The sequence below is a fragment of the Eptesicus fuscus genome, chromosome 13 (assembly GCF_027574615.1).
Source record: "Eptesicus fuscus isolate TK198812 chromosome 13, DD_ASM_mEF_20220401, whole genome shotgun sequence".
Classification (NCBI taxonomy): domain Eukaryota; kingdom Metazoa; phylum Chordata; class Mammalia; order Chiroptera; family Vespertilionidae; genus Eptesicus; species Eptesicus fuscus.
Genome location: NC_072485.1, coordinates 17,092,487 through 17,117,680, shown reverse-complemented (window position 1 = coordinate 17,117,680; position 25,194 = coordinate 17,092,487). Strand labels below are relative to the sequence as shown.

Sequence of the window (25,194 nt, the reverse complement as noted above, 5' to 3'; positions counted from 1 at the left end):
ATAGAAGCATGAACAGACTATTGAACCTCAGAGGGAAGGCAGGGGAGGGTGGGTGGAAGAGAGCAACCAATGAACTTGTATGCATATAGGCATAACCCATGGACACAGACAATGGGGTGGTGAGGCCCTGGGGGTGGGGGGGAGCAGGCTGGAAGAGATTAATGGGGGATAAAGGAGGACCTATGTAACTTTCAACAATAAAGATTTTTAAAAAGGGAGGAGGGGATCCTTTAAAAGGACAACAGACTCCAGAAGACATCATAATTTACTTAAAATAAATTTTATTATTTATTATATAGGTAGTAATGAAAAGCATACATAGAGCCATGCTTTCTTTCATTAAAACGCTACAAAATTAAAGTTTTCTAATTACACTCTCAACCCCTAGATGTCATCCATAGTTAAATTTTGGCTAAAATGTTTGAAACACTCAGTAAAAAGAGATACTATGTAAAGTCTTTTATGTTTTATAAAAAAAATAATAATTATGGAACATGAATTACAATTTAAAATGAAATTACTTAAAATATGGATTGTAAGTTCTTCTGATTTTCATTGAAACAGATTTAATCTTGACAGGTGAGTTGTTTTTGGTCCATGTGCCCCATTGAATTCCAGTTGCAAGCAATTTTCCAGGGAAGCGATGAATGCCGTTCAGATTTGCTAGTCCACATTGGTTGAACCACCAGCCAGTGTTGTTATTGAGGTGACTGCAGCTCTTCACAGACTGACCAACGACCAGGCATGCGGGACGACATCCATCATTATCAACATCTGCTGTGCTGAAAGGCATTGCATTTTGATTATCTTCTTTTCTGAAGCCCCGGAAAGCATCACCTGGGTAAAATAGATCTTGTAAATGACTAAATTTAAAGGCACTTTTTGTCATTTTTAATTGACCTTTACCAGCCTATTATGCAAAAGCATTGCATCTAAAAGTGAGATTTAAATTATTTTCTACAAGATGTCATATGACAAACTCTCCTCCAGATTGCAATATGGCAAAACATGTTGATAAATTCCTTAGCGTAATAGGGATCTTTAAGTGGACATTTGATATAAAATTACAATTTAAAAAAATCACAATCCAAAACGGAAGTTTGGCTGTGTTGATTTATTCAGCTAATTTAGGACAAAGATGATGGTGTATAGACCTGTCATTCTTCAGGGAAGAGTAATGTGATCATTGTTAATTTAGAAAAAGAAAATAATTTATGTATAAGAGGTTTTCATACCACTACCATTTTACAACATGTAAGATAGATAAGTATGAATGAATGTGAAACTTCTACATTTAAAAAACTTAGATTTGTTACCGCAAAAGTTGTTTGGTTTTATTTATAGGCTACTAAGTTTATATAAAACTAGAGGCCCAATGCACGAAATTCCTATACTTGCAGGGGGTCCCTCAGCCCAACCTGTGCCCTCTCACAGTCTGGGAGCCCTTGGAGGATGTCCGACTGACAGCTTAGGCCTGCTCCCCCCGTCAGTCAGACATCCTTAGCGCTGCCACAGAGGCAGGAGAGGCTCCCACCACCGCCACTGTGCTTGCCAGCTGTGAGCCCAGCTTCTGGCTGAGTGGTGCTCCCCCAGTGGAAGTGTGCTGACCACCAGGGGGCAGCTCCTGTGTTGAGCATCTGCCCCCGCTCCTACCGCCAGCCAATCGGCCACCCTGAGTCCCGCCCCCGCGCCTCCAGCCGGCCCAATCGTGGGCGTAGCGGAGTGATGGTAATTAGCATATTACCATTTTATTAGGTATGATGATTGGAATCATTTTCTTCCTCCTTTACTTTTTCATGAGTGACATGTTTATTTTCATCTGCTGATCTCTATGACAACTGAATTGGTATACATTTTGATTTATCTGTTTTTCTCACCTAAATGTCTATAAAATCTAATCGTCTTTAAATTGGACTTATATCTATCTTGAGATTAGTGTATTATAGCTAAATAAATAACATTTATCCTTTAATTACACGTAACTTGACATTTTCTTTAACCAAGTAGAGGAATAATGAACCTGAAAATCAGACAGCATTGTGGAAAACATATTATTATTTCAAAAAAAGTCTTTCCATTCACAGCATATGGCATAGTTAATGCTTCCAATTGATTTCTATTTTATTCCAACAAAATTAATTTTCAATAATACATTTTATATAATATTTCAGTAGAGCAGAGAGTTGCTTTAAATATAGTCTGATTGACTTGTTTTCTCTTTCATTGGGTAGTAGTAAAACAAAATAATAAATTTTTCCTTCCTTTTAACCTCCAAAGCTTTATTGAAAAGGAAAATGGAGGGTGGGGAGCTTGCAACCTAGTTCAGTATCTGGTTAAAACTGTAGTCTTACTTCCCCACTCTGACTGACTTGGGCAGAGCTGCGGGGACCCTCGGGGGCCCGCCACAAGAGGAGATATATATATCCTCCCCACGAGTTCAGTGCAGGCTTTGGATCCAGCATTCCCCTGGACTAGCAGATCTGTGAAATAAAGGTTAAACTTTCCTCCCTCAGAGGGCTGGCTGATCGTTCTCCCGTGCATTCTGCCACAACATTATCAGTATTCTGTTTTCAGTTTTATTTATCTACCCCTCTATATTATGATCACTTAAAAACTTGGGAATATATATATCATTTCCTTTTGGATTTCTATCACTAAAAATACATAATGAATGAGTACCATGATGAGCAACAAGAGAGTTGAATTTCATATTTCTTAACTCAAATTTAAAATTTTAACATAAATTCATAAAAATATAAATTTAACAGCAAGTACTATGAATTTCTAACAAATTAAGTTTATTTGTAAATGAGTAGGTGTGCCAACATATAGTGAAAAAACACTAAACTAATTATTCTATCAACCTGATTTCTTGCCCTTGCTCAGATGTGATGAGCTGGGACTCTTGGGCAAGACACTTAATCTTTTCGTTTTTTTCACCTGTAGAGTGAGAAGAGTGAAGATCAGCTCTAACATTTATGACTTCTAAATGCCAGCCTCTCTGGACATAAAAATGTAAATAATATTTTCCAAGCCTAACCCACAGGCTCTCTAGCTAAAGAATCAACGGAGATTACATGTGGCAAATAGTTCAAAGAGTATAAAGCACTGCACAATCACAGGTGGTGCAATAATCATAACAGTTTCAAAACTCAAGACCTGGCCAGTTTTTCTCATTCCTAATCTTTTCTCTTATCAGTCATGTGTCATATACCAAGAGAAATGCATTACTTTTATCTTTACCTAATTCTGAGTCAGTTATATTTAAATCCTCTGGATAATTTTAGGAATAAAAAACTTACCAGCATTTCCTGAATACTGTCCTACATGCATTTTAAAAAATCTTGTTTCATCCTCTAGCCAAAAATTATCATACGAAGCATAAGCCAATGTATCATCTTCAGATTCCAATGCCACATGCAGCATAAAACTGGTATTTTTCTGATTTACTATGTAAAAAATCTTTTTTAGACCTAGCCAAAATTCACCTGTAAAATAAAAACATGGCTTTTTAAAACATATTTTAACACAAATTAGAATAACCCCTTATCATTGAGTGTTTGGTGTTATTTAATAACATAAATCATTGGAGGGACTGGATGGATCTCGTTCAAATTATCAGTGATTGCCTAATTTGGAGGGGAATAAAACTTCCCACTTCTACTTCACTAGACTGTGGATAACTGGACTCAGTTTTATTTCCCCAAATTAAATTCAAAAATTCATTTAAAGGTTAATTAAGTAAAAAGTCAAGTTTTACCTTAAAGCATGTCAATAAAAAGCCAGTTGAAATATTATAGCAAGTAACAAAATGATGTGTCCTGGTAAATATAAGAGGTCTAACCTCCAAATCAGCACCTTTTAATGTGACGTCCCCTGATAATGCTCAGTTGAAATAATTTTTTTTCTGTCTTTGAGACTAATGCTTTGTGAACAAATATTTCTTTGTTATAATGCAGCTTGTGAATTACCTACAAATGGAAGCATAATGTAATAACATTGGAGTATCCCCAGATTTAGGGTCAATATTTCCAAGACAATTATAGATCTACTGAAGGAAGTAAGGGTCTAGTCAAAATAAACTTCAGAGAGTTGGGGGACAGTGTGACAGCATTCAAACTCTTAAAACTATAGCTAAGATACTAAGTCCCTCTCCAGGGCTTACCTAAAATCCCAAGGTATTTTAGCTACACACCCACTTGGAATTGAAAATTATCCTGAAGAAGTAAGGGAAGAAGGGGTGTATAGGAAGTAATAAATAAATACAGGAAGTAAAATGGGTCCTCAAGGGTCTGTGTAGTGTCTCAAATCTATGACTGTCCATTTTAAATGTCCCTGCCATCTCTCCCCTCTACCATCACCCCAAATTTAAGACTTAAGATAGTTAACTTAATTACAAGTTGTTTAAAATATATATGAAGTACAAAGCAGTCTGTTTGTGTGAAAGAAATCAGCCTGAAGACCATTTTGTCAAAACTCATATAATTTCCCCATAGAAACAAGCATAATGTATGGTAAGGAAGATGAAAATTCAAAGGCTGAATTCAGGAAGAAACACTCACTGGAAATTTATAGGTTAATGCTGAGAAAATACCAGTATGTTAACTTACACTCCATAACATGACAGATATTTGGCCTTATACATAACATTTTATTACATTTCATGGCCCTTCTAAAATCACTGGCATTCAGTGCTAAATCCTTAGATGACATTATTATGGGATGCTAAAGATTTAAATTATAACAACAGTAACTTAAACTAGCATAAAAATGATCGAAATCACCTGCAAATATTCCAACAATGTAAAATCTATAGTATTCAGAAATACTGATATTTCTATTCACCAGCAAAAGTTATGCTGTTGTGTGGCAATAATGTAAACAGATTTTACAATCAACCTGAGGTTTACATTTTTCAGATTTTGAATATAGTGATTTTAATTAATATTTTTATAAAACACTACTCCCAGTTCACATAACTCGAATTTGTACAGCCACATACCTAAATTCTCCATTTAATTTACTTGTGTAGACACAACACACATCTGAAGAATTTCAAGATGACAACCATGCCCATACAGTTTTCATTCTACAAATATTTCTTGAGCACCTGGCCAGAACTCTTCTGGGTACATAGCAGATACTTAATAAATACCCAATTTAGAATTTTCACACAAATCATATTTCAACAGGTATCTAAAAATAAAGATTTTCAAATTCCAACTAAAGACCTACTTATCTATATATACTAGAGGCCCAGTGCATGATTGAATCATGCATGTGTAGGGTCCCCTACACGCTTTCGCTTTTGATCACAGGGGAGCTGGGTGCCTGTCCGCTGGTGCACCAGGCCTTTCAGAAGCCTCCGGCGCGGCGGAGGCTTCTGAAAGGCCTGCTGCCTAAGTGGACAGGCACCCAGCTCCCACGCTTTTGCTTTTGATCGCTGGTGCACAAGGCCTTTCAGAAGCCTCTAGCACAGCAGAGGCTTCTGAAAGGCCTGGTGCCTGAGCGGACAGGCACCCAGCTCCCCCGCTTTTGATGGTCCGAGGTGGGACGTGAGCTCGCTGCCCCAGAGGCCCCTTCTGTGCCAAAGCACAGCCATGGCGCAGATGCTGAGCTCGAGCCGCTGCTGGCGATGCAAGCTCAGCGTCCCGCCAGCCCAATTGGCCACCCCGGCCACCCCGAGTCCGGCCCCCCCGCGCCTCCTGGCCAATCGCGGGCATAGCAAAGGTATGGTCAATTTGCATACTTGTCTATTATTAGGTAGGATAAAACCCTAAGTGACCAGCCAACCAGCCAACTATTTGACCAGCCAACCTGTAGCTATGACATGCACTGACCACCAGGGGGCAGACACTCAACGCAGGAGCTGCTGAGCTTCAGTGACTTGGCAGCTGCAGTTCTCAGGTGACGCACCCAGAACCAGAGAGGAGGGAGCCCGATTCTGGGGGTACGTCACCCAAGAATCACCCTCTTGCAATCCAGGACCCCTCAGGGGATGTCAGAGAGCTGGTGTTGGCCTGATCCTTGCAGGCCTGGCCAACGGACCCCACTGGTGCACGTATCCATGCACCAGGCCTCTAGCCCATTGGCTCCCCACTTTGGGTCTGGCTCCCCACCTGGACTCTAGCCCACTGCAGAGGTCATGGGTCTGGCCCTTAGAGAAACTTTCCGACTCAACTAGCTAAATAATGAGATGTGAGGCTGCAGCCCTAAAAACTAACGTCTGTGCTGGCCAACCTGCTTAATATTGATTTCCTGTGGAGGCCGCACATTTTCCCACCCCCACTCTCGGCTGGGAAACTGGCCACAGCTTACCTCCTTCCGGGCAGACAGTAGCACCAGCAGGCAACCTCTGGGAAGGGAAGGAGGTGAAGGAGCAGCTCAGGTGGGAAGAAGGAGGTTTCCGCCGCCACAGGACTCCACCTGGGCAGAAGGGCCTGGGTGGGAGCCTGACAATGAGCAGGGTCCTGCCCTAGGCCGACTAGATTCCAGGCTAAGTAAATCCCGTTTGCTAAATAATTGCATTTTGCAGCTAAATGCCCACAAGTTGTCAGTTACCACCAAACTTAGGGTAAAGTGAGATGAAAGAAGTGAGACATAATATTGGGAGAATGGAGGAGGGAGCCCGATTCCTGGGTGTGTCACCCCAGTACCACTCTCTTACAATCCGGGACCCCTCAGAAGATTTCAGAGAGCCAGTTTTGGCCCACTCCCTGCAGGCCAGGCGGAGGGACCCCCCCATCCCCGGTACATGAATCCATGCACTGGGCCTCTAGTTTTAAATAAGTTGTCATATTAAGAGAGAATGATTTAGTCATATTTTTATATTCACAAGTATTTACTATTTTCTTACTAACAATTTGACCAAGAGACAGTCTATAGGTGTAATACCAAAAAGAAGAAAAAAAGATAAAGGAAAAATAAATATAATTTGACCTAAAAGGTCTCCAAATCCATCCAGATAATCACACCACAACCTTTGGAAATCAATTATCCCATCAAGCCTTTTCTGTATCACAGTCCATCCACCTCCTCTGTAATCCATGTCACACATTACCTAAAATAGACCCAGAAAAGACAAAGATAACATACTATGACTTTCATTCTTTTATATAAAACTCATGCTTCACTCTTAAGCCTAGAGAAAGGAAGATGCTTTCACTGAAAGTTTCAATGCAATTGTATAATATTAATATATTCAATTGACTGATGCAGAGACTATACTTCTGTTAACTGTAAGTTTGTTTTATGATAAACTAAATTCTTTGTAGAAATTTAAATGTCATTTCTATGGGTTCCTGTATCCATCTTTTTTTTTTAACATATAAGTGTTTGTAGCATTTTAAGGTTATTCTCTTATCCCTTAACTCTAAATATTTTTCAGTTGAGTAATAAGAGTACCAATAAAATGTGGCAGAGTGATGTATTTCTTTACAAATTAACTTTTCCTTTGAATGAAAATGTTGATTTTTTTTTTTAAATACAGTGTTAAATATTCCCGTGTACCTGTCTGTGATTGTTCTTTTCTCCGAAAGCCTGCGAGGACTGTGTGTAGACTGCAATTTTCAGGCACAGAGGTATGATCTGTGTCCCATCTCAGCAGGCACTCATAGGTGAGGTGTATCTGTCGGTACTGTGTAAGATGCCCCTAAGAGGACAATTGTAGGGAACCCATAGAAGTGACATAGGGGGGAATCAGAGCAGTCCTCTCCATTAGAAAGGTCCTGCTGCACAGAGAAAGGCAGTATGGAGGAAGCTAGGGAACAAACACTTTCCCACAAAAGAGGTAATTATGTGTCCTGCTCTTCAAAAATTAGAAGCCTCCCCTTTCCACATCTGTTCTGGCCCATTTTTTAATTAAATAATTTAAAATTATTTCCTGCCTAATTCCTAATTTTTTGACATCTTGTGAATAGGTGTCAAAGAATAATGATAGCAATTCTAAGAAAAGAAATTGCTAGTATCTAGTTAGAAAAAAAATTATTTTATTTGTGTAATAAATACTATCAACAAGGTGTGATGCCAGTGTAATAAACTTTCTTATGCATAAAGAAGTATCAGAAAAATTATATATATAATATATATAAATATACAGAATTTCTAGTAGAAATTTCTTCTAGAAATCCCAGTATAGAACTACTGAGAATAGACATCAATGATTTATTTCATTCAATTTATGAATGAATCAGCTTTTCAATGTCTCACTTTAATGTCTTTTAATTATTAACTTGTACAATCACATAAAGCCACTTGTCATACAAAAAATTATAACTATATATAGGAAAGTAAATCAAAAGTATTTTTAGTGAGCTCTAAGGCAAAGCACACCATTATTTTCTAATATTTATAAGCTAATTAAAACAAGTAAGTATTTATATTGCACAATTCTGCCTACTGTAAAGATAATATAAGATCCTACACCAGCCCAGCTGGCATGGCTCAGTGGTTGAGTGTCAACCTATGAGTCAGGTGATCACAGTTCAATTCCTGGTCAGGGCACATGCCCGGGTTGCAGGCTCAATCCCAGTGTGGGCATGCAGGGGGCAGCCAACCAATGATACTCTCTCATCATTGATGTTTCTATCTCTCTCTCTCCATCCCTTCCTCTCTAAAATCAACAAAAATATATTTTTAAATATATTTTATTGATTTTTTACAGGGAGGAAGGGAGGGATAGAGAGTTAGAAACATTGATCAGCTGCCTCCTGCACACCCACTACTGGAGATGTGCCCGCAACCAAGGTACACGTCCTTGACCAGAATCGAACCTGGGACCCTTCAATCCGCAGGCCGAAGCTCTATCCACTGAGCCAAACCGGCTAGGGCAATAAAAATATATATATATTTTAGAAAGATCCTAAACCAAAAGGATTTACTTTGAAAAGTATAACCATGAAAACTCAGATAGAAAAGTGAAAGACTCTGTAGTCTCTTTACACATTTGTGGTTTGGACAAAGAACTTTAAAAAACCAAAATTCGAAACTAGAACTTATACTAACTTATTTAAAATTTTTCAAGAGATATGTTAAGTATTAAAGCAATTAAATTTTAACATTAATTAATTTTGGTTGGATATTTATCCTATTTCATATAATAAGGGAAAACTTTACCTCAAATGGGTAGCTAGATCCTTCCGGATAGATTATATATAAACCACTTGGTGTTTTGGTGACAGAGCCAACAGTATCTTTAATATCAGTACAATCTAAACCTAGAAAAGTAAAATTAGTTATTTAGGATATTTTCAAGTGTACATTTAAGATAATAACTTTACTGTAGAGAATTAACAGTGTTCTTTGAGATTATTACAAATTCCATTAATGATATGATGATTTTAACTCATGGAAATGAAAAATGATCTCAGTTTTGGAAATAAGGAGAAAATACATGGAAAAACTGGGATTAAAGAATGTATGCTATAACAAACATAACATCACTGTTAGTTATTAATATTCAATACTGTTTAAAAGTTTCATTTGAGATCAACATTTATTTAATTTATAACTATACATCTCATGCCCAATAAATAATGCCTTTTCAGGAATGTAGGCTTATCTATAGGGAGGAGAAAACCCAAAGGAATTATATAGACTAACTACTATTAACATACATTTGACTACTATATTCAAAACTTCAGAAACTTTGATGTATTGGGGACCACTATTACAAGCAGCAAAGGGAGAGGAGGGGAAAATCACCTTCTTCACCAAGAAGAAGTTATGCTTGAAGCCTGCTCTGTTGACAATTGAATTGTAGCACCCTATAGCCACCCTCCCCAAAGCTTTCTACAATTGCCAGGGAATTGTAAACATACTGTATTTGTGTGGATATGGATATTACATTTTACTCTACAATGCTTTATTCTGTATTACCTTTTATAAATCTAATAAAATAAATTCAACCCTCACAAGTGTCAATGACCCAGAAAAACAAACACATGAAAGCTTAGGACTCCAGAGCCAACAGCCTGGGTTAGAGTCCTAGTTCCTCTCCTTACTAATCGAGAACATTCGGTAAGTTACTTAACCTCTTTGCTTCATGTGCAGTATAATAATAAATAATGATAATGATAATAATATCTACTTTGTAGTGTTAGCCTGATGATTTACATCATAAGGCTTTATGTAAAGCACTTAGCACAGAGCCTAGTACACAGTAAATGCTCAAAAGATGTCATCTACAAAAAATTAGCCATAAAATTGTTTGCTTTTCCCTTCATTTCCAGGAGATATTGATTTGTTGCCTTTGTTCTGAATTACTGAGACATTCTTATAATAAATTTATGCTCAGAGATATGATAGAAGTTTCCAGTGAAAGACTGATCTGGATTGGAATCTCTTCTTTGACATCACCATCCATATAAGTGTGAACAGATTACTTAGATTTTTCTGAGCTGCATAATCCTCATCTGATGATAATCACTATCACAGCAAACCCTTATACTGTCTTACTACATGTCAGGCAATATTTTAAGAGCTTTTCATGTATTTACTCACTTAATCCTCACAACAACCACATGAGATAGGTATTGTCAATTTACAGATTAGGATACTGATATTAAGGAAACAGTGGGTGAGATCTGAAGAAGGTAGTCAGACATTACACTCCATGCTCCTCACCACCATGTAACACTATCTATCTTGGATGGTTATGGGAAATAAATGAGATACAACAAAGTGAAAAAAAATAACAAAATAACATGAGAAAATGCCTATGTTAATCCCTGACACATAGGAAATTCTCAGTAGCTGTTTATTCTCTTCCCTTTGTAAGGGAAAAAAGAGAGATCATACACTACTAGGCCCTCAATAATATTCATCTACTTGGAATTTTTTATATTAATTCATAGATGTAAGATTTATAGGCATTTTTCTTAGAAACCCAAGCCTCCAGGAATTATTATACTGTATTTTAGTATTTAAAAAAATGCTAAATCCTGGTTTATTTCTGTCTTGTTCTTTTCAAATTTTAAGTCCCAATTTGAAATGTTTCAAAAATGTCAAAAATATTTTTAGAAGTGGGGGGAACTCTGAAACTTTCTTTTCTTCTAACTGAAGATTAATTATAATAAAATGGAAAGGGGAGCCCAGAATTCAATTACATAAATCTACACTATTTTCAACAGATTCATAATATCTGTATACAGCCATGGCTTTCAAAAGATCAGAAAAGTTTCCCAATTTAGGAAAGTACACATAGTGTGGGTTGAAATTTGTTTTATGGCAGATATTACTCCTCCAGTCTGTTAGATAATAGTGAGCTGTATTGTTTAAACAAAACTTCTAAACGCCCCAACCTGTCCAGGAAAATTTTAAGCAATAAAAGAGAAATATGAAAAGGTTGAAATACCAAATTTCTTACCATGTGACTGAACTGGTCTGTGAGGAAAAGGATCCAGCTGTTTCCTAAAAACTTCAGTGGTCAAAAGGAGAACTCGATTCATGAGCTCATTAACCTAAACACACAGGCACACATTTAAGCAAATTTATAACTGAACAAACTTCCTTTAGCTGAATTCTATAACTAATATCTCTAAGCTTCTTATAAATCCAGCTCTGAAAAACATATGATGGCCATATTTCTACACTGAATCCATTTACTGTTTTAACAAAGCAGTTAAAATAGCACCCATTACATTCAGTACTGTTTGCCTCCTGCTCTTGCTTTTATCTGCCTATTTCTGCAGTGGACTGCTCTTGCAAATCTGTTCTTCATATCTTGCTTGAACCACTGTTGTAGTTCCCTATCTGGAGTCTCTCTTCTCTTCCTCTGCTCCTTCTGAAGTCATCCTTCACACCAGCTGCCAATCTAACCATTTAATTACGCTGCTCAGACATGTGGGTGGCTCGTTGGTGTGGCATGATTTAATTCCTATTTCTTTAAGTTAGTGTTTCTTCTACATCCTTAACTCAGCAGCCACTCCACGGCTGCACCAACTTCCAAGTATTTCTGAGAATACCATGCCCTACCCTCTTACCCACCCTTTGTGACCTTTGAAGCATCTATTCATCTGGGAAGGTTCCTCACATCTTGCATCTTGGATACCTTTGTGTCATTCTGACAGCATTCAAAACGTTTTCAATACATTATTCTGCTCTTCTGGACCGTATTGCCCTTAAGTAAAGGTAATTTGTTGTTGTTGTTGCTGTTGTTGTTACTTTCTGTTTGCCTGACGCTTACTATGATGCCTCCAATATAGCAGACACTAAATAGATGTCTGGACATGAATGCATTCAAAAAAATAAATGATTGTACTTCTAGATCAGTGGTCGGCAAACTCATTAGTCAACAGAGCCAAATATCAACAGTACAACGATTGAAATTTCTTTTGAGAGCCGAAAACCGACTTCGGCACATGGGCCACGAAGTTTCAATCGCACTGTATGTGCACGCCCGCACGTGGTATTTTGTTGGAAGAGCCACACTCAAGGGGCCAAAGAGCCGCATGTGGCTCGCAAGTCGCAGTTTGCCGACCACTGGTCTAGATAACTATATCATTCTGCAAATACAATAACAACATGATACCAAAAATTCATACCTGATTAGATAAGTAATCCAAGGAAGCTTGCTGCTCATCCATTATATTTCTTAGTAGTTTTTTGGTACTTCGTGTGTAAGAAATAATAGAATTTTGCAAATTTCCTTAAATCATAATAAAAAGTGTTTTCTAAATATTAGATTGTTATAGAAACTAATTACAATGAAAAATAATGAATTTCACATAATTTTGGACAAATATGTAAACAACGATATCTATAAATACTCAGAATTGCATATTCTAGTTAGTGTATTTTTTGTATAACTCAGGATGAACCAAGAACACAACTTTTTAAACACTTGTTAATGAAGTTATGCTTCCTAATAATTTAGATTACCCCCAAATAATTTAATCTGATATAATTGAGAGACAACATTCTGAATATCAATTTTCACTTTAGAAGATGAGAGGTATAGAAGCGGGAGGTCCAAGACTCATTGATTCTTCCTATATGAGAAAGTAAAAGGCAATAATCCCCTATCATGAAATTTAATATTAAAACTTTTCTTTTAATTTTTTATAATAATGTTACATTTTTATATAAACAAATTGCAAGCACACATACATATACACACATCATAACTCTTAGTCACAAATTTTGGTTGGTTGGTTTCTGACTGAATTTTCACTATATATTTTCCTTTTAAAATGTTTTCATTTTTAAATAAGCTTAGTTGCAAGAAGAATAGTTGCAAGAAGAGTACAAAGAACTTTTTCCTAAATTATTTGCGAGCATCCTGCCATGATATCCCTGGATATTTCGCTGTGAATTTCTTACAAAAAGGTATTCTCTTCAACACAACTATCAAAACCAGGAAATAAACATTGACTGTCATGTATATCTCAGACCTAACGCAAGTTTTCTCCAATTATACTGAAGATGTCCTTTATAACAAAAGGAACCACACATTATTGCATACATTATTTTTAAAATTGTTTTATTTCTATGTTCCTAACTTTCACTCTAGCAGAATAATATTAATAATTCTTGATATTTTAAAATCTACCTCACCCAGCCTTCATTTCTCTTCTTTTTGATGGGATCGGGCCTAAACGGGCAGTCAGACATCCCTCTCACAATCCAGGACTGCTGGCTCCCAACTGCTCACCTGCCTGCCTTCCTGATTGCCCCTAACCGCTTCGGCCTGCCAACCTGATCACACCCTAACCACTCCCCTGCCAGCCTGATTGATGCCTAACTTCTCCCCTGCCAGCCTGATTGCCCCTAACTGCCCTCCCCTGCAGGCCTGGTAACCCCTAACTGCCCTCTCCAGCAGGCCTGGTCACCCCTACCTGCCCTCCCCTGCAGGCCTGGTCCCCCGCAACTGCTCTCCCCTGCAGGCCTGGTCCCCCCCAACTGCCCTTCCCTGCAAGCCCAGTCGCTCCCAACTTCCCTCCTCTGCCGGCCTGGTCACCACTAACTGCCCTCCCCTGCAGGCTTGATCACCCACAAATGCCCTCCCTTGCAGGCCTGGTCCCTCCCAACTGCCTTCCCCTGCTGGCCATCTTGTGTCCACATGGGGGTAGCCATCTTTGACCACATGGGGGCAGCCATCTTGTGTGTTGGAGTGATGGTCAATTTGCATATTACTCTTTTATTAGATAGGATAGAGGCCTGGTGCACAGGTGGGGGCTGGCTGGTTTGCCCTGAAAGGTGTACTGGATCAGGGTGGGGGTTCCCTTGGGGCATGGGGCAGCCAGGGCGAGGGGCCTATGGTGGTTTGCAGGCCGGCCATGCCCCATGGTGACCCAAGCAGAGGCCCTGGTATCTGAGATTTTTTTATCTTCTATAATAGAAACTTTGTAGCCTTAAGCGGAGGCCAGGGCAGGCCAGGGCGGGTGGAAAGCTTGGCTTCCTCCATCGCCAGGGGCAACCCAAGCCTCCATCTGGCTCCAGCTCTGTGGCTGCCGCCATTTTTGTTGGGATTTATTTATCTTCTATAATTGAAACTTTGTAGCCTTGAGCGGAGGCCAGGGCAGGCCAGGGCGGGCAGAAAGCTTGGCTTCCTCCATCACCGGGGGCAACCCAAGCCTCCTGCTCTCTCCAGCTCTGTGGCCGCCGCCATATTTGTTGGGTTAATTTGCATACTCACTCCTGATTGGCTGGTGGGCGTAGGTTGGTATGGTCAATTTGCATGTTCCTCTTTTATTAGATAGGATTAGAGTCTTCCTAATTTTAGACATCTGTCTTTTTTTAGAAAGAACATTTTTAATTGAATGTATTGGGATGATATTGTTTAAAATTATATAGATTTCAGGTGCACAATGTTACGTCATCTGTATAGTGTATTGTGTGTTCATCCAAGTCAAGTCTCCTTCCATCACCATCACCCCCCATACCCTCCTTTACCTCCTCCCACCCCTCTTTCCCTCTGGTAATCATCATACTATTGTCTGAATCTATGAGTTTGGGCGGGGGGGGATTTGAAGGGGTGGGGTTATTTGATGTGTGTGTGTGTGTGTGTGTGTGTGTTTGGTGTTTTGGTGTTGTTGTTTTGGTGGGGTTTATTTGCTTAATCCCTTCACCTTTTTCACCCAACCCACCTCCCCTCTGACAGCTGTCTGTTTGCTCTTTATCTATGAGTCTGCTTCTATTTTGTCTGTTAATTTATTTTGTTCTTAATGGACAGAAAGCTTCACTCCCTGGTTTGAGAAGCCTGAGACACCTGTGTTACACATTGAATTAGGCTCATTAAAGTGAGTTTTTCATACTTTCTAACCAAGGAATTATGGCCCTGTAAGAACTGGACCAAATCATCACCTCTTCCATTTCTGATTCCCCTTCTTCATCCCACCCCTCTGTACGTATAATAGACCATGAAAATTTCTGCATTGTTACTAAATAGTTCTAAACAAAAATTGAGATTTTAAAACTTGTTATGCTTTATTAAATAAGTTGTTGTAAATTTGTATTATACCTTTTGTAGCAGTTATTCAGAATTAATGAATCCCCCCCTTAAAGCTAAGGTGAAATTTCCTACTATCTCAAATGAAATTAACAAACTAGATTATACTATCAGTGCCCTCTGGCTTGCCCCTTCCTTCTGTGGTCTCTTGATGCCAAGGGGCTATATAGAAGAAGAATTTGCTCATTTACCAAATATTTACTAAGCACGTACTATGTGTCAAACACATAAAACTACCAGCCTAGGATAATCAGGATATATATAAAATAACCCAAACAAAAGCTAAGGCATATTTTTCCCATGTCCACCCCAGAAATAATAAAATCATATACCTTTATAATTATGGTTATTTGTAATACTTACTACACATAAAATGTTTTTCTTCTCGTGTAATTTTAGTTTTAATATCACATGATTTCTCACATTCTTCCTTATAAACAGTATCATTAGTTTTACTTTCATCTTTTATATGAGATACATTTTCTACAATGTTAACTACTGGAGAATCCTTTACAATAAGAAAACAGAAATAAGAAAAAATATATGAAGCATGTTATATGGTCTAATTACACAATAAATAAAAAGACTAAAGGGAAAAGATGAGATGTAAGGACATAAAAATGATTATTAGGAAAAAAAACATGTTAATAAATTGGTTAGTTCAAACTTCCATAAATAAACCTTACAGGTAGATTTGGGGTATGAATAATAAGTATATGTTAATTCAATACTTTTGTTATCCTCTTTTCTTCTCAAATTCCAAAAGGACTTACAGTCATCCCTTGGTATCCACAGGGATTGATATCCAAATCTATAGATGCTCAAGTCCCTATGTAAAATGGCATAGTATTTGTATATACTCTATACATATCTTCATGTATACTTTAAATTATATCTAGATTACTTGTAATACCTAATATAATGTAAATGCTGTGTAAATTGTTGTTATGCTGTATTTTTTAGGGAATAATAACAGATGAAACCATCGTAGGCCTAACTACATGGTAAACATTGCAACAATGTAACTTTTCCCCCAAATATTTTCAATCTACAGTTAGTTGAATCTGTGGATGTAGAACCCGTGGATACAGAAAGCCAACTGCACTTAGGGTCTATGGTCTTAACCATGACTGTGTGGCTTTAATGTTTGCACATTTCGGGGGGGTGATACAGGGCTGAGCCATCCCCCTCCTAGAAATCTGCAATTTTAAGTTCCTTGAACATGGACTAAGAGGGTTCCCTACAACATCTATGCCAAATGGACTTTCTGCCACCAATAATTAGGAATCATGTTGAGGGGTAGAGTTTGAGAAATGTAAGAGAATTGTTACGTTTGTATGAGCTAAGCATTTAAAGATTTAAAAGTAAAATACTCAGGTTTGAAAGGTAGCAATAATAACAGAAAAAAAGCATGGAATTTTGCTTTGCAAAATCAACAACAGATGTCATTTTAAAAAGCAAACTGCAGCTGTCATTCCAACAATATCTATTCTGTTAGTACTCTGGTTTCTTCAATGTTAAAATATTATTTGATAGAAGTTATATCGATTTAAATAACTGTTATATTTTTTTAATAACAAGCTTTGTCCTCCTTAGGCCTGGATATTGAGAGAATGATAAACACATTTTGTTACATAGATTTATTTTTAACTTCCTGCTCTTTCTCTTCTACTCCTATAATAACTAACATACCAGATGTTTTCAAAAACCTACATTATAGGTCATTTTTTCAGATTTAAATAAGATACTTAAATAGTTAGTATTTTAGAGAATTAGATTATTAGTATTTCTGTAGCTTCCCTGGAATTTATTCTTCCTTAACCTTGGAACTTCGGAATTTGGTATCTATACAGTGGTAAATACATTTAATAATGTTTAAAAATATATAAAACAATATTTAAATATGTAACATTCAAATCCTCATCTCTTCATAGTATTGTCTACACTATTAAGTTATTATTCTGACATTATTTTGAATGACATTTTCTAACATCCCAGGTAACCACTCACAGACTATATTGGAAATGCAAAAGTTTATAGAATAGTATTTTTATAAGTGAAGTGAATCTTTTTTTTTTTACTTACCAGATAGTTCATTATCAAAGTTAACCAGAAAGTTGCTGGCTAGTTTTTAACCTAGGCCTACAATTTGAATAAAATATTCTCACAAGAAATAGGTTAAGAGTCAATCCTCAGTTTACGGTTTCCTACATTTACAAATAACATCATTTAAGCAAGGTTTCAACATTTCTAAATAAACACTCTAATTTTGCCATAAATTATATTGGGTGGTATAATCAATCTTTTCAAACATCTAATATAAATCTATAAAATCATATAATCATGCTTTCCTAGCTAAAATAATATTGCTGAAATTCTTACCGTAGATTGATATACACAGTTACCTTGTATAGTTTCTCCACAAATAAAAATACATATATTAAAGAACAAGAGTGAGACTTGGGAAAGATACATTTTTCTTGGAGAAATAAAAAACTTCTTCAAATATCAGTCAGCTCTCTGTGGAAAGAACTACAGTGCATAGAGTCTTCAGTCAAAAATTTCTGGAAACTGTACAACAAAAACAGAAGCCAATACTTACTGGTTTCCATGCCCTCATTCAAAACAACGCCCTTCACATGAAAAACAAGGTAGCTTCTAGAGATGTTGTCATTTGAAGTTATAAACCGCCCTCCCCCTTTTTGTTTATTACTACAGGTATTCATTATAAATCCATGCCTTTTTAATATGAGCAATAAATAGCTAGATCATGTATTTATAAAGTCACCTAGTTTTATGAGTCATATTTTTTTGCTTTAGAAAAAAAATGCCTTTGATAAGATATACCTCAATAATTATGAGCCAGTTTAAATAAAAATAATAAGTGGAAATAAGTGATGGTGTAGAAATAGTTTTACATTGAAGCTATTTCAACAAAATGCTAAGTAGAAATTTAATCAATGAGGATATTCAGAGTAGATAGATAATTCAGAGTTAAAATATCTTCTAACTGAATTTAGCTATCAATAATGGTTGTATTAACCTCATAAGTGCCAAATTTCTAGGACTCTAATTGATGTGTATGTTTTACATCCAGATTGTTAAAACTTAAAAATTTTTGAACATAAGGGAACTATTGTTATTGAAAATTACCACTCTCTGAAAGTTGATAGATCAACATCTGTGACAAGTCTTCATTTTCCCATACAATGCCTCCTTCTCTTCATTATGTAAACATAAATATGTCTTCTCTATCTTAAAATTAAAAAGCAAAGCAAAACTTTCCTGAGTCTTGCTTCCTATTTAAGGCATTATTTCCTCCATTTCCTTTCCTAGTCTGAGAACCACAGGGCAGAGACAATCATTTTTATAGTTCTAGCATAGTGATCCTATATAATAACCCTATATAATAAAAGGGTAATATGCAAATCGACCGAATGGCAGAACAACTAAACAAGCAATCAAAGCATAATATGCTAATAATATGGTAAGGCTGCTCAACTGCTCGCTATGACGTGCACTGACCATGAGGGGGCAGATGTTCCAACCAGTAGGTTAACTTGCTGCTGGGGTCCGGCCGGTGGCCCCTGAGTGAGATGGGCTGGACATGCCGTGGAGCCCTCCCGCGGTCCCTCCCTGGCCCGATCACGCACCGGTGGGGTCCCTCAGCCTGTCTTGCACCCTCTCGCAACCCAGGATCCCTCGGGGGATGTCAGAGAGCCAGTTTCAGGCCGATCCCACAGGCCACTCCTTTTGAGAGGGCACCAGGCACAGGGCTCATGGCTGGTGAGCGCTGCTGTGGCAGCATGAGCCACTCCCTATCAGGACTGATTGGGTGCGAGCCCGCGGCAGGCACAGCAGGGCCAGGATGAGTGGGAGCGGCAGGTAGGAGCTGCAGGCAGCGTTGGACTGTGGGTTTTGGCCAGATCCCTGCAGGCCACCCAGAGGGACCCCACCCATGCATGAATTCGTGCACCGGGCCTCTAGTTGGTATATAATAGGCACTCAGATATAAATTAATGAAGCAATATCCTAAATTAATTCTCTATTCTCTGACTTTATTTCCTCAACACCTATTATTTAAACAACTCATCTCTTAACCTAGTGAAAACTTCTCAGAGTTTCTCCAGTGAGGCAGTATGGGGTGGTTAGGAGTGCTGGCTCTGGGACCAGACTGCCTGGGTTTGAATCTTGAGTCCCCCACTCCCTTGCTCTGGAAACTTGGGCAAAATTACTTAATATCATTGTAGATTAATTATTTCCCTTGTAGAATGGGGACGGTTGTGTGGATTCAATGATTTAATATATGTAAGCACTTAGCACAGAACATGGAAAACACAAGCACTCAAATGTTAGGTGGTGTCATTATCATTATTTAACTTGAACTATACTACAATTCTAACATTGCTGACAATATCGGTGACTTTTGAAAACCACATTAGGAGTAGATGAGTATATATCTTAAACCTTAAATGTCTAGTTGAAGTCTTATGAAATTGAAATGAAGATGGTAAAACTTAAGCAATTTTTTTAATCAGCAGACATTAAAATTCTTTTTTCTTTCACAGCTTGCCCAGAGACAAATTCAGAAAATTCTTACTTGAACAAAAAAATACTTCAGCAGAAGATGGAAAAAATAGCTTCATCCAAGATGAAAGTAAAAGCTCAAAAATTGTTCAAAATAGGCTGTCTGACCATATAAGTCACAAAGTTATAGCGCTATTCAAATTAGATAGGTTATGAAACATGCTTTGTAGCCATAAAGTGGTTGTTATTAATTTATGTTATAAATACAACATATTTTTATGAAACCATGTTAATAAACTTGTGTGTCTAATAAGCATCTCACATTTTACATGTTTGAAGCCTAACTCCTATTCCTTCTTCCATACTCAGCCCATCCCACTCTATCTTAGTATACGGCAATTCCCTTTATTCAGTTGCTCCAGTTCCAAATCTGAGTCACATTTAACTTTTTTTTCCCCTACTCATCACAACCACTCATCAACACTTCTTATTGGCTCAAGGTTAAAATTTTGAACATTTCTTGCCACTCCCATAACTACCATTATAGTCCAAGTCTCCATAATCTCTCACTTGACCAACTATAACATTCAAACCAGCCTCATTGTATCTAGTTTTATCAATTACTCTAAATTTCCCCACAACCACTAGTATGATTATTTTTTTAAGTATATTTTATTGGTGTTTTACAGAGAGGAATTGAGAGGGATAGAGAGTTAGAAACATCAATCAGCTGCCTCCTGCACACCTCCCACTGGGGATGTCCCCGCAACCAAGTTATGTGCCCTTGACCGGAATCGAACCTGGGACCTTTCAGTCCGCAGGCCGATGCTCTATCCACTGAGCCAAACCGGTTTTGGCTAGTATGATTATTTTTAAGGTTAAATTCTATCGTATTACCCACCTACTCAAAATTCTCCAATGGCATTCCCTCCATTGGAAGTTGGATTTTATATTTATGTCCTGCATAATGAATCTGCACTTCTTCAGTCTCATATGCTAACACACTTCCCCTACCTCACTCTGTTCTAAATACAGTGTTCTTGTTGCTGTTCTTTGAACACATCAAATAACACTGCCCTCAAAGCCTTTTTCCCTTACAGCATCCTTTGCCTATAATATTCTTCATTCAGATATTTGAATGACAACTTCCTTTCTTCATTCAGACCTCTGCCCTAATTTCCCTTTCTCAGAGGACTTCCCTGAACACTCTACCTAAAATAGAACTGACATCGGTCTTTATTCCCCCTACACCATGCCATTTTTCCTCGTAGCACTTGTCACTACATGATATATTCTGGAGGGAAAGAAAATAAAAACACAAGTGAGCATAGGGACTTGGAAATTTTGTTCACCACCTAATCCTCAACACCTAAAAAGCTTGGCACATGCTCAATATATGTTTCCTTAATTAAAAAATAAATAAATAAATTATTTTAGCCCTAGACAGTTTGGCTCAGTGGATAGAGCATTGGCCTGCGGACCAAAGGGTCCTGGGTTCAATTCTGATAAAGGCGCACGTACCTTGGTTGCAGGCTCCTCCCCGGCCCCGGGCCCTGGTTAGGGAGCATGCAGGAGGCAATTACATGGATGTTTCTCTTCGTCTTTCCCTCTCACCTCCACTCTCCCTAAAAATCAATGGGAAAATATACTCAGGTGAGGATTAACACACAAAAAAAATTATTTTATGGTTTTGGAGTGTGAAAGAATCAAGCATTATATTTAATATGAATATCTCTTCTGACAAAACATACAGATTTTAATGTATTCTTTTTTTTTGCTTCAATCATATTTGCCTTTCTTGTCAAGAGATAAAATTTATAACTAATTAAAATTACCTTTCTATTATCCAAATATCTAATCATAAAGTCCTTTTAAAAGAATTTATGACTATGTAACTAAATAAAATGTGGAAAACTTGTTTAATATTTTGAAGAAATAAATAACTTAGGGCCAAAAAATTAGCTCCTGTGATTTATTTTTAAAAAGCTGGCAATATTGTGTTTACAATTTACTTATTGTTTTGGTTATTGTAAAACAACATATAAATAAACAATGTTTATATGAGCAAGTATTTGTAGGCAACCACATCTGTCATGCTTCTTAATGCTAATATACCATACAACAAAGCAGTAAGGTGTCTAGGAGTTATGAGATACTAAACTTAATAATTAGCAAATGCTAAATTTTCAGGAAGGCTAAAAATGCCTAAATACTCCAAACAGCAACCACAACCTTCTCCCTTTTATTTTCACTGTGTACTATTCTACTTTACTCTCTCTCTCTCTCTCTCTCTCTCTCTCTCTCTCTCTCTCTCTCTCTCTCCCCTGCCCCCCTCTCTCTCATTGCTCTACTTGGCACTAGAGAAACAGACTTGTGATAATGGTGATGGGAATAGAATCAAGGTCAATGGCTATGGCTACACCAGTTAAAAGCTTGCCAAGATGGTTAATCGTCCAAGTGCACACATTTGGTCTTTCTCTGCCAGAATTATCCTATATAATAAAAGCCTAATATGCAAATTGTCCCCTCCACCAGGAGTTCAACCAAAATGTGGGGAGGCCCTGGCCAGCAGCCGGCAGCTGCTAGAGACCCTCCCCGTGCACGAATTTCATGCACCAGGCCTCTAGTATATCATCTTGGCATTGTCCTTAAAGGGGCTTATGTGTTTCATGTTTCAAGTTAAAATTGGATTTGGCCCTGGCCAGTGTGGCTCATTTGGTTGAGTGTGGTCCCGTGCTCCAAAAGGTCGCCGGTTCTATTCCCAGTCAGGCAACAAATTAATGTTTCTCACATTGATTTCACTCTCCATCTTCTTTCCTCTCTCTCTAAAATCAATAAAAAAAATATATATTTTTTTAAAACTGGATTTTTTGTGGCACTTTTAAATCTGTTACCAGAGCACATTTCGAGTCAATGCACCCAACTTTGCAAAAACTTCGTTTTAAATAGTTTCAACTGGAAAAGTTTATTACTTAAACTCTGAAAATGAACAAATAGATTCACAAAGGCAGAAATATTTGAATGATGGATGAGTGATCTTTATTTGGTTTGTACATTCTGCTTCCAATCTGGGAATTTTTCCACCAAAATAAAACCTGGCTGAAATACAGTCCGAAATTTATATGTACTTTTATAATGGGTTCCAACAGAAGAGTTCAGCCTTTTTTCAAATTTTCATTACACTGATGGCTCAAAAACCCATTCAATTTTCCATACCTCCTGGAACAACTTCAGTATCTCTTTTGGCATATCTTCCCAGGAGATTACTAGGCTAAATCTGAACTTCTTTCCAGGCCACAGATGCTATGATGGTCTATTTCCAGAATCTGGCAGCAAGGCGGGCACCCTTCAGAGCCTTTGAAATGTAAGCCTTTTAGGTAGGGAAATAGCCAGGAAAACGACTGCAGATCCCGGCAGAAGTAGCCTGGAGTGGGTGAGAGAACGCAGAGAAAGGAAATTTCCATTTCAGAAGCTTTTTAAAAGAGATGGTGTTGGGGATAATAATGCCCCAGGAAAAAAAAAACAACTCAAAACCCCACAACAGCATCCAGGTAGTTAAACAACAATTATCTCCGAGGAAATCATTTCCGAATCTCCACGGCAGCTGTAGCTGGGGATTTTGCATCTCACGGTCTCTCGTGACTCAATACCCCCACGAAAACACCCTCATAAAAAAAAAAAAAAATAAAAAAAAAAAAAGATGACGGGACTGAGTCAGGTTCAATTGAATTCTCCACTTCAGCAAAGACGCGGGTCCCAGGAGACGCCAGGGCTCGCCCCGGTCGCCAGCAAGGCAATTGGAGCCGGCGGGGCCGCCGGAGCCTCCTATTGGCTGCCTCGGGCGTCGGCCCCGCCCCGCCGCGCCCCGCCGCGCCCCGCCACGCCCTGGTTTCTGTCGCGAAGGACGCCGCGTCGGTTGGTTGTCAAGATGGCGGCGGCCGCGGGGTCGCTGTCACCACCTCTCCGGCTGCCAGGAAAGTTTGCCGCCGCAGCCGCCGTCGCCACCACAGCCACCAGCGCCGCTGAGCGCGAACCAGAGCCGCCACGGGCCACCCTTCCTCGCCCGTGACTCGGGACCCGAGTGGCCGAGTGTGGGGAGGGGCCGAGGAGAAAGAGGTGGAGAGGCCGGAGCGGCCATGAGGGCGGCGCTAGGGGCGAGCCCGAAGGCGGCGCGGAGGTGAAGGATGCTGACCGGGAGGCCGGGAGCCCGGAGCGCGCTCGCGAGCCTGGGCGCCGAATCCTCGGACGCCCGCGACGGAGGTCCCCTCGACCCTCGGTTGGGCGACGGGCGTCGCCGACCTGGCGCTTACCTGTATCCTTCCTTCCCAGCCGCGGCCCCCGGGGGTAGCGTGTTGGAAGCGGGCCCGTCTTTTTTCCCCGTTAGATTCCCGTTACCAGGGACGCTAGGTGGTAGAAACTAGCCGTCACCCCAGTGCGGACATTTGCTTTTAAGCTCCGTTGTTGCTCCCCCTTAGACCTGAAATGATACCGTTTTGTCCTGTGACCGCTTCCCCCGCCCCGTTAGTCCACTTGGGTGTGAAATGGTTGCGAATTTTAAAATACAGACACGGCGTGTGCGGTGGGGATTGTTTTCTTGCCTTCTGGGATTGCCCTGTATGTCCTTTCCTTCATGGTATTCTCCTCCTGATTCATCGTGCTACTTGGAGAGAATTCCACAACTAAGTAAAAATGTCCTGCTATGGTGCATGTTTTAACAGTCACCTAACACGCCGCTAATTCATTCACCAGAGCTGCACCGCGGGGTGCTGTTTTGTTTTGTTTTCCATCCCCTGCCCCGGTCCGTCCGTTGTCAGAGCGACAGCGGGGAGAGCAGGAGAAAGCCCAGGACCTGGTGCTGCCTGCCTGCTGGGTGATCTCTGACCGTCCACCTGCGAGGTGGCTTGTTGGTGGCATTGTAGAAAATCGAAAGTTTTATTTTCAAAATGTGTCAGTCGTGTTTATTCCTCTGGAGAATATTATGATAATTAGCATTTAACTGTTGTGCTCTCCAAGGACTCGGTTGGCAGTGATGGTCGTTGCCTAATCATCTTTCTTTTTTTGTCAGAAAGTGGAGTGTCTTCTCTCTGCAAGGTAACCCCGTATTCCCCACGTTGCCTCCCACTACTTCTGGGATGTTGCAAATTTAGCAGCGAGTTGACACGTTTAGCTTAGTGCCTGCTCTTTGCAGACTCTGTTCTAGGTCCTGGGGATAAAAAAAA

General features: G+C 39.0%; 2 protein-coding genes and 1 long non-coding RNA gene across 6 annotated transcripts in view; 1 reads left to right on the top strand and 2 right to left on the bottom strand.

Annotated features, from left to right (window-relative positions):
• Positions 1 to 308: 308 nt before the first annotated feature.
• Positions 309 to 17,923, bottom strand: ANGPTL5 (angiopoietin like 5). The gene is made up of 8 exons (XM_008149231.3): positions 17,831 to 17,923; positions 15,812 to 15,956; positions 12,543 to 12,646; positions 11,366 to 11,459; positions 9,115 to 9,215; positions 6,940 to 7,060; positions 3,303 to 3,488; positions 309 to 837 (listed from the first exon to the last, which is right to left on the bottom strand). Exons 1-8 carry the CDS (start codon positions 17,921 to 17,923, stop codon positions 518 to 520), a joined length of 1,164 nt encoding a protein of 387 aa, XP_008147453.2. The 3' UTR covers positions 309 to 517.
• A 5,066-nt stretch (positions 17,924 to 22,989) lies between these two features.
• LOC129151259 (uncharacterized) lies at positions 22,990 to 24,492 on the bottom strand. Its single transcript, XR_008557988.1, has 2 exons — positions 24,286 to 24,492; positions 22,990 to 23,399 (listed from the first exon to the last, which is right to left on the bottom strand). It is a non-coding gene; the product is annotated as an uncharacterized LOC129151259 (long non-coding RNA).
• Positions 23,885 to 25,194, top strand: part of CEP126 (centrosomal protein 126) — a 75,040-nt gene continuing 73,730 nt past the window's right edge. For all 4 annotated transcript variants that reach the window (XR_008557987.1, XM_028157009.2, XM_028157010.2 and 1 more), the window contains exon 1: positions 23,885 to 24,287. Coding sequence is in view for 3 of the 4 variants with exons in the window: in XM_028157009.2 (XP_028012810.2) it covers positions 24,160 to 24,287 (128 nt within the window). In the remaining variant the exon portion in view is untranslated. The remainder of the gene's footprint in view (positions 24,288 to 25,194) is intronic.